The sequence below is a fragment of the Pteropus alecto genome, unplaced genomic scaffold (genome assembly GCF_000325575.1).
Source record: "Pteropus alecto unplaced genomic scaffold, ASM32557v1 scaffold50, whole genome shotgun sequence".
Lineage (NCBI taxonomy): Eukaryota > Metazoa > Chordata > Mammalia > Chiroptera > Pteropodidae > Pteropus > Pteropus alecto.
In genome coordinates, this window is record NW_006431918.1 from 3,965,334 (window position 1) to 3,979,333 (window position 14,000).

The 14,000-nt window shown below is 46.5% G+C and overlaps 1 protein-coding gene across 14 annotated transcripts in view; it reads right to left on the bottom strand.

The window, feature by feature from the left end:
* Positions 1-12,071: 12,071 nt before the first annotated feature.
* HMBOX1 (homeobox containing 1) overlaps positions 12,072-14,000 on the bottom strand; it is a 151,567-nt gene continuing 149,638 nt past the window's right edge. For 10 of the 14 annotated variants that reach the window (XM_025042511.1, XM_025042520.1, XM_025042513.1 and 7 more), the window contains one exon: positions 12,129-13,779. In XM_025042511.1, the coding sequence (XP_024898279.1) occupies positions 13,642-13,779 (138 nt within the window). In that variant the 3' untranslated portion in view covers positions 12,129-13,641. Of the gene's footprint in view, positions 13,780-14,000 lie in introns of all 14 variants that reach the window. The other 4 variants (XM_006906235.3, XM_025042514.1, XM_025042512.1 and 1 more) reach the window with 4 other exon arrangements.

Genomic DNA, 14,000 nt, shown 5'->3' on the forward strand with positions numbered 1-14,000 from the left:
TTGTTATAAATATGAGTCCCACAGAGGAAGGTGCAGTATCGCTCTCCCTAGGGAAGGTTCACGTCAGGAGGGACTGTGGCGGGCTGAGAGGTGGGTGGGCAGTGGGGTCGTGGAAGGGGCAACTGCCCTGGGCACGGGCTCGTCTTCCGGCCTGGCCTCTCAGGTGGTAGACTCCTGACCATTACTGGCAGCCACTCTACCCCCCTCGTGTGTGTTAGCACCAGGAAGGTGGGTTCTGAGACGGTCCAGGGAGCTGGGCTGGAGGTCTGCGTGGAGAAGCGCCAGCAGCTCAGCAGAGGGGAGGCGTATTTGGTAACCTGATCTGAAAAAGGCAGCAACTACTCAAAGAGGGGCATGGAGTCCAGGGATGGCCAAGAGGCTGGCACGACAGCCGGGCAGACCCCCTGCTGCTTTCTGGGCAAACTTCTGGCCCAGAGATAAGAGGTCCTGTCCCTCAGTTCAGAGACATCCTGTGTCCCCTCCCGGTGGGCCTAGTGGAGAGTCTGGTAGAGAGAGCTGACACTTTTCTTTTGGAAGCTGATTTCTAGGAGTGAGATTTTGCTTCCCAGAGGCCCTGCCCCCCTCAGTCCCCCTCAGGACCACCAACGGCCCCTGGGCGGTACAAGGCCGAGCTCTGTCCACTTACCCAAGTTTGGTGGCCTGGACAGCTCTCTAAAGCCCAGATTTCATTCTCCAACCGACTCTGAACTTAGGAAGAGAGATACTGCAGCTTTCCAAACAGTGTCATACACATGTAAGACAAAGACAGGCATCTGATGTTAACAAAAATAAGTAACAAAGAAATAGGATTAAACCAAATCTCTTCTCACAGCATCCTATACTACATCCTCCTTCTGCTTAGCAGAAAATTGTACGTACACAAAAATACAAATACACAATTTTGTAGAACAGTCTGATTTTAATATATTTATATATATTTATATTTATACGAGTGGCAGGTTAGTTCATTATATAGAGCTTTTTGCACTTTTGGCTCATACGCAACAAGGCTTATAAATTCAGCTTTAGCTTTCATTCAGGTTTTATAGCTTTTGAACAATTGTTTTCACATTTAAAGCAGCATCCAATTTGCACTAGGAGTTCGTGGTGATTACAGGGAAGATGGGGCCGGGAGGTTACTGACGGGGAGGCAGAGCCAGGGGCAGATATACATTCCAGTGTGTGTGGCGACGTCCAAAGGATTGCTACGGGACAGAGCTGACCATGATGACCCCTTGAGGTAGACTGAACACCTTACAGCAGACTCGGACACAGGTGCGACACCCCTCAGGGACACATGGTATATAAGATGAGGACAGAGACCAGGAGATGCCAGCGGGAGACATGAAGACTGAGACACACGATGGCTGAGGCAGGAGGGGCGCTCTGCCACAGCCTAGTTGCGGGGCCCCCACACAGCCCCCCACAGATAACTCGAGTATTTGGTGATGCGCAAGACTTTCCGGCAGTCCCGTGGTATCTGATCAAATTACGGCAGGCAAGCTTGCTTCTCATTTTCTAACTTGCTGCACCAGGTAGTTCCCACCCTCCCGTGACAGTAGACAGGGCTGCCTGTCATCCCGCAACACAATTACTCCTCAGCACTCCAAGTTCAAGGCCAGTTAAGTGAAAAGAAACTGGGCTTCTCTTCCTGCCTCTAATCGCATTGCACTGTTGTTCCCCCAGCTCACTGCCCTCTCCTTACATTCATCTTTCAATTACAACCTGGGTAATTGATAAGCACTTGGTAGAACCTATAAAAATAGCATCTAGAGAACTGAGTGACAGCGACTGCCCGCGTCCGGGTTGGTGTCACATGCTCCAGAAGAGCCTCGCTTTCATGGTCACCACGGCAATAGTTACCCATCTGATCACTGCCATCAACCCACTTCCCCTGCTCTATCCGTCAGAAGATTCCCTCTGGCAAACACGCCCCTACCTCGTAAATGTGAACGCCCAGCATTTGGGTTATTACATTGTCCGAACAAAAATGTTGGATTATTAATGAAAATAAAGTGCCTGGCTGTGGATTGTTCCATTTTGCGAAACCCAATGCGCCAACAAATCATGTGAGCGTTGCTTAGTGCCGAGATGAGAACAGAGCGCAGTCACAAACGATCGTCGTACACCCACCACGGAATGAAGGCCCCGCATTTAGGTCAGACTTAAATGACTTAAAAAGAAGCAAACACATAATCTCACACTCATTTTCAAAGACGCACTTCTGATCTTGCTTCACCCTACCGCTGAGCCGCTGTGAGCAGACATCCTGAACCTCAAATCTGGGCAGAGAGGACGCAGAGAGGTGGCCAGGGTTCCAGTGACTAACGATGGCAAGTGAATCATCATGTTTTTAACTGTGATCACTCGACTCTTTGCCCTCCTGGATCTGGACGCGCTTTGCAGCTGCTGACAAAGACAGGATGCTGCTCCAGGGGTGTCTTGCTCCCCCATCTTCACTCAGTAGCTACAGATTTTGCTAAGCAGATTCCTAAACATTCTCTCTGAACCAAGACCATAGACCATCAACAGAAACACCTCGAAAAAAGCACAGGGAAGAGTGAGAAAGCCGGCCTGATGGGGCAACGGCGATCTTGCCCGAGCGCTTGCGCTGGCAGTTGTTCTGCCTGCAGAACGATGGGGACGGACGGGGACCCTGGGGAGGGGCAGCCGCCCATGCCCTCCCCCGAGGGCTAAGCGCAGGGTGGGGAAGGGCAGGAGGCAGGGCACAGGCCGACTCTCTGGTGGGTTCCAGAGGTCTGTAACTTGCTTAGGCACTTAAACATAAATAGAAATTTATTCTTGGAAGGTACTTCATACCCGAGGGACCAGGGCTGTGGCAGGGAGGGGAGCCCACGGGGAATCAGAGAAGGCTGCGGGCTCTTCCCAGGAGGCAACTAGGATGTTCTCGGCATTTTCTGGCAGGGCCAGTGTCCCACCTTGCAGGCTGGCTGACCCAGCAGAGGCCTTTCTCCTTCTGGGTTCTGCAGACCAGGATGAACGAACGGACGAGGCAGAGGCAGATGTGGGGAGTTGGGACGGCCCGCTCTAGGCTCGGGGCAGGAGGACTGGGTGTGAGGCGCAGGCTGCGTGGACTTGTTTTCTATTATCAAGGCGGGAAAAACTACTAGAAAAAGAAGAGTCCCTTCTGAGAAGAGTGTTCTGGCAAAGCCAGTGAGCGACAAGCCTCGCCAGAGCCGCCAACGCTTGGACAGAGCCCTTCCCCCTCCCCCCCCAGCCCCCAGGAACTTTGGTTTAGGTTTCCCGGTGCCTGTTTCCAGAGATGCATCAAGGGGTTCGCTGACTCTAACGTATTGAAATGTGGTTTCCAAGGCAAATCATAACCAACGACAATGTTCCTGAACGGAGCCCATAGCTGAGCTCACACCTTCGTTCATCCACTTTCTGTGTGACTGCCCACCTCCCGCTGTGGATCTGGCATAGAAACGAGAGTTCAGTGTAATATCACTAGAGTGGCTGCTGTTTACATTAATACAGCACTAATGTCATTTTGTTTCCAGTTTAATAGCTTCAATGAATGATGAAGTGGAAAGATGACCCTCACAAGTTTATGCTGGGCTCTTAGTTCCAGTAAAGCGCAAGAAAAAAAAAAAAAAAAAAAAAAAAAAAAAAAAAAAAAAAAAAAAAAAGAGGAGAGAGGTTTCTGTGCTCAAAGGAAGCCAGAAAATGAGACTGAGAATGAAACTCGACCTGGAAATGATGGGAAGTTGGAAGAGCTCAAAGGGGAGCAGCTTCATGACCCATCTCTGCCTCTGCCACGTGTGCTGGCTGGTGAGAGTCACATGCTCCTTCCGAGGGAAGGAGTTAAGTGTCTCCATTCCAAAATTTCAGTGCCACCACAGATGCCAAATCTGGATCAATACCTAAACAGGTACAGATACCCTCTTTCCTTCACATTCGGGTGTTTTTTTCTGGTGGAGTCAGTGGATAATCAGAAACCCCATTAGCCAGCTAATGAAACAAGCTGCCTATTATGGGAACCACCAATCCCAAGCAGTCTTCCAGGGAGCCCCTCCCATGGGCCACTCCAAATGGGGATTTGCTCCTGGGGTGGTTTCCACTCTCGGGCTTCAAGGATGCCTAGGACATGACAGCAGATCAGAAGAGACAGTGACAGAGCCGGCCCCTGGAGAACTACTTATTTTTGAGAGGATAAGAGCTAGAGGAGGGAAGAGAAACATGACATTTTAGTTGAGTCCTTGGGCCAGCTTAAAGCCCATGTCCCTGACGGCAGTCACTAGCCTCCACGTGAACCCTGAGGCCACTTGCCCCTTTGCTGGATGTGGTTATTAGAGAGTTCTTATGCTGAGGCAAAATCTGGATTTATCTCCACAACTGCTGCTTGCTGGCCGCTGGAAGCTCATGAGGAGCTACAGCCCACAGGGCAGGGCAGATACTAATCAATACCAGAATCCCAGGGCCCCCAATCTCTGCAAGTATGGGCCCAGCCTCACTGCCTCTCGTGACTCTGAGGGAAGAGACAGCAGAATGAGTTAGCAAAATGGCTCTAAACACAAGCAGGATGCCTGAAAGTTAACCAGTGCCAAGAAAACGTTAGAAGAGCAGAGGAGAGAAAAAACAGGAAGTCTGAGATTTTAATATTTTCTGCCTCAACTAACTGGAACTACAGCCAAGGGGTGCTGGTAAATTCCAGTTCCCCTCAGAACTCAGACTAATAAGACGGCCGTCACATTTCTTCGCAGTAAAAGGCAAGACCTTCACGTTCGCCTCTTGGAGACGGGAGACTTGAAACAAGAGGTTTCACATCACAGCTGCCAAGGCTGCGGTCCTGTCACCATCACTGACTGGGGAGAAAAGCCCAGGGGAGGGATGCTCGGGGTCTGGACCATCACGGCAGCGTGGTCCACTGTCAAAGGGAATTTAGTGCACGGGAGGATGACGGCAGTGCGACAGTGTGCTGGCAGGGATCATCCGGCACTGTCCCGTCCCATGAGACGGTGAAACAGGTTAAATGCAGTGATTTTAGAACAGTGCTAGGCAGACTCCGTGTGATCCGTTCTCCAATTAACATTCTAAGATGATGAAGAAACACCTGGAGACTTGACTTGACTCCATTAAGGTGGTACAGCTCAGTGTAGGGTCTGAGAATCTTCGGGAACTAGTGAGGCAATGTAAACACTCAGCACAGCGCCCCACACGCCGTATGTGCTCAGTGAAGGTCAGCTGCTGTCACGAGCCTCGAACGCTCGGAGGTCTGGATGTTTGTCTTTTGTGGTATTATCGTTTAGAATGATGGCATCTTTACTCTAGTTTCTTATAAGAATAACTTCTGGTCTTTTCTTCCCCCAAAATACATATTTCATAAGTACGCACTACCTATCTTTTCACTGATTTTGGTGAACTGGTTTTTCTTTTTAGCGGGGGCTGCTGATGGTAAAGGAATATAGGGTGTAGGGTTTTTTGAATCTCCAGAGTGGCCTCTTTTGAAACATCTGGGAAGGTAAATGTCTTGCTAACTCTAGTTCTTTTTAAGTAGCACCATCCCTTAAGTAGCACATCTAATACTTTGATCCCTAAAATAGTAGATTGTGTTAGAAGGTTTTAACTGCACTGATAATTCTATTTTCTTTGAATGTGGGCAGATAATCAGAATGTTCTGCTGGCTGTTTTAATGCATGTCTCACAAATCACAGAATTATACTCATCTAGTCAGTTCTCAAAATCACTAATCTTAAGACAGATTTTCAATTTTAATGGAGATAGTTATCTGTTAGCTGGGAAAATAAGAAAAGGGATGGATACGCTACACTTTAGGGTCATAAATCCACACTCACTCCAACTGTCAGAAAACTGATCGGGTCCCATGGAGAAGTCTCAGCGACAATACTTGTGTCTTGAAAGCTGGCACGTGGGGTGGGTGCTGACAGTCGCTTTCAGATGTTATAGAAAGAGAAGGACTGAGTAAAAACTGTTCATGGCATTTTTTCTGATCCAATCCAACTATACATTGGACTGCAGGTATTTTGAGGGGAACAAAAATAAAAGAACCCCAAGGGCACCCCATTCCAAATTCTCTGTGTGTGTGTGTGTGTGTGTATGGATACAGGACAGAACAGTTACAAAAAAGTGGCCTACCTCGGCATTTTCATGGAACCGAAGCTTAACTAGCATTTGGGTTAGGATTTTTTCTGGTATGCGGAGAGGGGAAAAGATTTTTGAGGATGAGCAGCAGAATTTGAACAAAAACAGGAGCTGTATGTTTAGTGGCGACTAGCCAGTCCTGGAGTGTCCAGGCCGCGGAAAGGGCTCAGAGGCACAGCCGGGGCGTGAAGCAGCCCGTGAAGGGCCGGTGGGCACGGTGCTGTGTGCTGGTGTGTGTGAAGACTCACTCTCCATCACATAACTGAACAGAGAATTCAGGTGAGGGAGAAAGGCTAGAGAGTGACGTGGCAGCTCCTACCTGGCGTGAGGCCGCAGGGTGACAACGATGGGCCTCATTGGGCAGGGGACTGTGTACGGCGTCAAGATCACATGGTGCCCGATGGGGGCGGGGTGGACAGAAAAGACAGGAAGGAAGTGGGAGGGAAAGAACATGGATTGGGCAGGGCTAGGCGGACAGTCCGGCTGACACAGCAGACCAGTGGGGACACTCAGGAGGACAGGCTGCTGACGTGAGGGAGCTGGGAACTGCCGTGTGAGAGCGATGTGCGAAAACCCGGGTGCAACTCACGCGTGTCCTTTTGCTCCAGTAACTTCTGGACATTGCAGATATCAGTATTCCATTCATGCCACACAGCTGTTTCAAGCCCGCGTGTTCATTTACGTATGTGTTCGTGTCATGTGATCCAATGAGGAAAACCCTATTTAACTCATGTGTAAACTGTTGGAGAAACACTTTCTAATGGTGATGGCAATGGAAATAAGTATCAAGTAACTAAGGAAAAATTAAAAATTCTAGGGGGTTTGTTAAGCAGTAAATGTCCTGAAGTTAGGCCGACATAATACGCTAGCTGGTTAGCAAGTGGCACAACCACCTGGAGGCCTTGTCAGTGGCTGACTCAGTGCGGGATTCTGACTGAACTTTCTGCCAAAGGTGGAGCAGGTTGAAACTGGATGTGAGAGAGAGGTTTCAAATCATTTAGAAGTCAAATGGGGAGCAATAATCAGTCTTCCATTCTGAAGCTGAAATAACTCCAAATCCTTCTTTCACTTCGGAGAGGACACAAACACCATGTCATTATTTCAGTTTACTGAGCTGCTGTTCCAAATGTTCTTGGGCGCGTTAGTGCTAAAAGGGAACAGAGAATGGGAGATCTGCCATCTCCAATCACGTAAGGGACAGAAGTCCTTTCAATTATGACCATGCCAATCTACGTCTTGCTAAAACAGCTAATTACATGTCAGGAGGACACTCAGTCATTCAGAACAATTGTCATTATATTTTTATATATTCATTCTATGCCACCCCCCTCAATTACCATGGTTACAATTTGAAAGGATTCAGGCAAACCTTCATTTGATCACAGCACACCAGTGTGAATTTGAGAGTTAATTATGGCTATATGGAGCCACTTTTATTTAAAAGAGAAAATGAAAATGCAGTCAAGGGAGCCGGCATCCCAAGATGTATGAAGCGAGAGCCAGGCTGTGTGCACACGCCCTACTCTGGTCACCGTGTGGTAGATATGGTGACAGCACACACGGCTCCTGAACCCGCACCGGCTGCACTGTGGGGCTCAGACGCCCACCGGAGGGCGCAATACTGGGACAAACTGATCTGAAAACTTGCCAAGTAAAAGGGACATGCAGACTCGCCCTTCCTTCCCTTTGTTGTTAGGGAGCTGGCGCATGAGATGATGGCGTGCGATGCGTGTGGCGAACCGTCAGCGCAGTAAAACCGCCAGCTGGCTTTCACCTGCATGGAGTCAACTAGGTTTAGTTCTGCTCACGGCCCGGCCCCACGTGTCACATGCACAATGATAAAGGAGAGTACAGGGGTATGCACACTTGTAACCCCAAGGCGTCTCTGACATCTTGAGCTCCTTGGGTGGTGATGAGAAGGGGATGTGAGATCCTTGGGTGCAGCCAAAGTTCCCCTCTTTCCTATATTTCTTCCCCTCTTGATTACAAGAGAAAAGCAATGTTATAGGAAACTGGATTTTTCAGCTTGTTAGCTTTCTTTTTGCTGCTATTTCTCATCTCCACCAAGAAAGAATAATGATGCTGACATGGAAACTTCTCAATTTATAAACTTCCAGCTTTTGAATGTCCATAGACATGAGCGAGGTTGCGCCTCAGATCGACGAGGCCACCCTGGGCCCTCAAAGATGGTGAGAGCAGTAGCTTAGTGTGTCCACTTATCAAGAATGAGAATTAAGAACAGCCTTTCCAAACCCAATCTGTTTGTGAGGGGAGTTTCTGTAATCGGCAAAGGGACTCATAGGCTCGATGCACTAAAAGCCTTGCCCACCACTTTAGTACAGTAGTTCTCCTGAGAGAGGTCGGTAAGGAAAGCTTTCCTCTTAAGTGATAGTTAATCTTTTGAAAAGAAGAGCATGTAATGAAGGAGACTGCAGCACAGAAAAAGGAAGGGCCCTGCGACGACAGCATCCTGCCGTCAGGGCCACCCTCACAGGGTCACCTGGCCGTTCGTTCATAGTTGCCTCCCGGGGTAAGCCTTCAGCTCTCATTATGGTGCAAAACCTGTCAAGTGGATAACTTAGGTGTTACCGGGTAATGTAAGTTAGACACATGGAAATGAAGAAACAGAGGGTTGTCAGGGCATGCAGCTCAGTTTGCCAAATTCAATATGGCTGACAACTGATCCCCAAATCCTGAGTAAACATCCTTGCTATTTAGAGAGCACACAAAAAGGAATGTTTTATATGCGTAATTCCCACCCTTGCCCCACTCCCACAGTGTCCCCCGCCCCACCCCTACGCCCCACAAGGATACCACCAGCAGGAGCTGGCCACTGTGCCCAACTTTCACTTGGGAAGTCCTGACAAACAAATCCGGCTCAGTAAAGCTATAAATGGATTTGGCTGGTCTCAAATGCAGCCCCAATGAATACAGTAGTAAAACATTACTAATAATCACGACAACAAAATGACAAACTCTATCACTACTCCAACCTAGGATTTAAATCACAGACAGATCAACAAATAAAACCAACTCACAATGCAGAGGGTCAGGACTACTCGAGGCAGAGTGCTACTTACTTAGCACAAGATCATCAACAACAAGAAAAATTATTGCCTAAGAATCTGTTGAGACTCACGGGGGAAAAAATATTCTGGTGGTTCTCAGAAGAAAAAAAGACAAAGGCAGAGCCATGAGTTAAAGGGGAAGACTGCTTCTGACCAAATCTCTCTTAAGACCAAAGAGAATAAGGACTGGACTTGAAGTTCACATTTTTAGGACAGTGTGGGGATCATTTACGAAAAAGGGATTATTTCCACTGTTATGGGCAGAGATAATGCAGCTGGTCAGTGGAATATGTAGCTGGTCAAAAAGATGGGCTGCAAGACAGGAAGGAGTGTTTGTGTGAAGAGATGGACCACACCCACCTACTTTGGCTGCAGCGGAAAATAAAAAACTCCAGCCAAGAAGTCAGCTTAAGATGAAGCCTTAGTGTTGGAGCCCAGAGGAAAACGGAAGAAGAGCTTCACAGATGGAGAGGATGCGACGGGACATTCCTGGTGCCTGGTGGAATCCAAACGCCAGGTTTACAAAGACAAAGGCCAAGCAGAGAAATGAAACACCTGCATATGCAAGCTCTTCATAAGTAGTCCACTCTGAGGTAAAAACATACCTGGATATCTGGCCCCAGTTATCCAGAGCTACTGTCGATCACTGGACTGCCTGCCATCACAAATCTAGGAAATGGAGTACTGGATTTTGTATACTTCAGTGACTTATGAGCTGCTGCTTCCTCATTCACATCTTTTCAGGTGGTCACTTCTACTGAGCTAAAGTAAAAGGTACCCTAAAGGGGTCTTCCTGTGAAGGCATATGGGAATGTGGGGGGAGGGCTGTCCCACCAATGACAATGTGTGGGACAGTGTGTGGAACTGTATGGGTTCCACAGGTAGACAGAAGGGAACCACATTTATCTACCACTTAAAGGATGGAGATTGTGAAGAAAACTGCCTTAAGGGTACTCCAACAAAACAAGCTTCGCTGAAATAAAACAATGTCTATTTGGTACCAACTGGCACTAGAAGGTCTCAGGATAAAAGTGTATCGTACTGCTCTCCCTGCCTCCATCCGATGTTAGGGTTATCAACAGGCAGAAATCTCTGAGGATGATCCATGTTTAAAAGGTCCCTTTGTAAGACTGTTTTAAGAAGGTTAGGAAGTTTACACATGTGACCATAGTAATTCAATGAAGTCCTTAAAAAAAAAAAAAAAAAAAAAAAACCCAGACAAGTTATATGAACTGCTGGAAAGGTTCCCCCAACCCCCACTTTTAGTCTTCCTCACCCAGGAAGGAGCAGCCCCTGAAATAGTCCTCTGGAGCCTGAAGAAATGTACATGGTGGATTGAGAGAGAAGAGGACAGAACAAACGAAAATCACAGCATGGGAGTTTTTAAAAGCCCAGTTATTTTCACTTCAGTAAGAGAGCAGTTTAGGGTTTCTATTTCAATACCACCTGTCAAACTTAAAAAGCTTAAGAAGAAAATTTACCATCCAAAGATATTACAAATTAGTGACAACTCCACATGCCGGTATAACTAAGGTAGCCTGGACAAAATAGTGGAATTAAACCTGGTAAGAAACAAGAAAACTAATGGTAAATTTAAATCTGGTGGTAAAGAATTAAATTTGTACTCTTGGTGAAAAAAGAAACGTTACATGTAAGGCAGTGGGTCTTAAGAGCAGGCCTGCAGTATTCTTTAATTAAAGAAAAATTCTGGGTGAAAGAGCCCCTCTTCCTGCCCTCACCAGGCTCAGTGCGATGCCATCCTGCACTGATGGACACATTCCTCTTTCCAGATTGCCAGATAGGGTCTTACTGCCTTCATGGATACTCACTCTCCTTTATTCTGTTATTTTTTTCTTTCTCTTCCTTAAAGGTCTTAAAACAATGAAACCTTTTAGCTTTTCTCTGGCAATCACTGTAGCTCTTTAGAAACTGCAGCTGTCTTAACAGTTTGAGTCTGTTTCTTTAAAAAGACCAGCAAGAACAAATGATACTAGCAACCCCATCATAAAGAAGCTATCAATTATAATAATCTCCTTACAATAAATCATGGATGTGGCTTGTCAGACAGTGTATTTTTCTCTCTCCTTCTCCTGATTCAGCTGAGAATAAGCCAACAAAATTTCACCGAAATGGAAAGATACAATATGTTATATTTTTCCTAAGTATTATAAAAGAAAGATAACACAATCTCCTAAATGAAATAAAAATTCAAATACATCAAGAAAGAAAATGAGTGGGTGTGTGGGGGGAATCATTCCTGAGAATAACAAATGCTACTCTTGAATTTGTTGGTTCAAGTAATACAGTAAAACAGAAAAGACTACTCCGTCCTACTTCAACTCTTGGAAGCTGAAAAATTATATACATTTTCCCCCTGAAATCCATGGACAAGAGCAGGCCAGGCCCTGCCGATAGTTCTTTAAAGTCACAGGCCCACACAAGGTGGCATTTTCATGCTTTTTCAAAGGCTTCCTCACATCAACATAAGCAGGATTAACAGATACAGAGACAGTCTCATCAGCATGTGCCTTCAGTGGAGCTAGACCAGCTAAAAACTGGCAGATATGCAATATGTCACTAACGAGAAAGGGAAAAATGAAGAAAGAAAGTCTCTCTCTCAATAGTTTTAAGTTGAATACATTTGGTGGGGAAGGAGGGGTCAGGGGGTATGGATATGGCACCTTCCTTCTATCTCAGAGATCGCTTTCAGGTAATGGACGAAAAGACAGACGCCCCGCTTAACAGCCAGCCCCATACACCCCTTTAAACAAGGCTTCGCTATACACAGAGAGGAGACATGGAATGAGGCAGAAGACAGACAGCAGCCGTGCCTCTTTCAGACACACCCTAAGCTGATACATCGAAGGCTGTTTCCTCTTACCAGTGGCAGGGTGTCATTTAATCGGGATGCCAAGAGATCATTTTCATACAAGGCCAGCAGATGTAATTTTCTTTGATGCATGAATAGTTCATCATTTTGCTACCAGATGACAAGGTGATCACAGGGTGACTTTATAACGCAAGTTCACTGTTTGGTATTTTGAGTTCTCAAAATGAAAAAAAAGATTTATCAAATATAAATATCTTTAAAAAGTAACAAAAGTGCTACATATGTGATCAAGGAAAAAAATTCCATTAGTTACTGCCGCTTAAAGTAGATTAAACTTTACAAATATTACCACATCCATTATCAATATGGCTTCCAATTATTAAATAAATTGCCTGTAGCAATACAACTTTTCATACCTCTACAAGGACAGAGTAAAGAGAACACCAAAGCAGTCACACCCCGTCGTATCTCGCAGACCCACCACGTAAGTGGCAAATGTCCCATTTTTCCTGCTCCTTTTTAGGAAAGTATTTGCATTTGTGATAGTCAGTCAGCATAATCCCACTATAAAGTCATCTATCAACCTCTTCTATTGAGGGGGCTTCAGTTAATGGATACAAAGACTGGAAGTTCGTTCACTCATTTCTGACCTTAGTTCCATCCTTGCCTTTTTTGGTAGCAGGGAACGGGACACAGACAGGAAGCAAAGCGGCTTCCATGATGGCCTCCAGCGCTTTTCCAGACAGGCACGTACCTGCACCACATACAACGTACAGTGGTTCTGAGAACTGGACTTAGCGTCCACTAGACATTCAGCTCATGTTTTTTCCCAACGCCTCTCAAGCTGTTTTTTCTTAACGACTTTTTTTTTTTTTTGTCTTTTTTTGTTTGTTTTAATCATGGTCCCAAAGGCAGAAGGCAGTAGTTTATCTACTAAGTCACTCAGCTTGTGAGAGGAAAGGATGTCTGTGCCAGTCAGGCATGTTACCATCGACCAGAATCTGAGACTGAGTCTCCCACTGCCATTCTCAGCACAGCACCCGAGGGAGTAGAACTAGCCACAGTGTGACTGTTATGAGGCACGGCTTATTGCAGCTGGAAATCAATTATTCCCACGCTCAGGTGGGGATTCTAGTGTTCCTTTTACTCTGCGGATACTCCCCAAATGGTGTCTGCCAATCCTGGGCCACACTGCCTCAGCTTGCATCCTATCAGTCTTGAGGAAGGAAAAGGGGTACAGACTAGTGTTTCAGGAATCTAAAAGTACCCAAGGTTTTACATGTAGCCTAATATTTGAGAACTGAGGGCTATCTAAATACCTGGAAGCACTTTCTTGGAATGCTAAGACAGAGCAGCAAGATTTTCTAGCCTCAGGGGCTGGGAGAGGGAAGTTTGGTTGGTTGGTTGGTTGGTTATTATTTATTGGGAATTAATACTGAGAGAGTATATGCAAAGGCTGAGGGCACCATGCCATCTTCACAGAACAAGAAGACCCTAACGGCTAACTGACATACAAGAAACTGCAAGTTATACTGTAAGAACACATGTTAAGGACCGAAGAAAGTCTGCTAAGGTGCTACGTCTAAACTAAGTTAACTTCTCGTGTTCACCCCTCCCTGATCAGTCGTCATCCAGGGCCTCTGTCTTGATTTCGTTGGCTCCTTGTCGGGCCAATGCCAAGATAGTGTGGTTGACTGCTGCCATTTCCACAGCTAATGAGATGGGGTCTTGGTGGTCACTATGGCTAGTGCTGTCATCCTAGACGTGCAGAAATAGGAAACAAATGTTATTAGTGGACTGGTAAAATTCTCTAGCTCACAGAAAGGCATGCTGGGACAAGGGGAGGCCGAACATCTGTGAGAGGAAACTGGGGTGGGGTGGGGGGGCTCAAGGCAGAGTGGAGGTGAAATGTATTTAAGTAGACACTGAATGGATATAGGTCCAGAGACTTCAAGTTGACATTTTTATGATTCAACGAG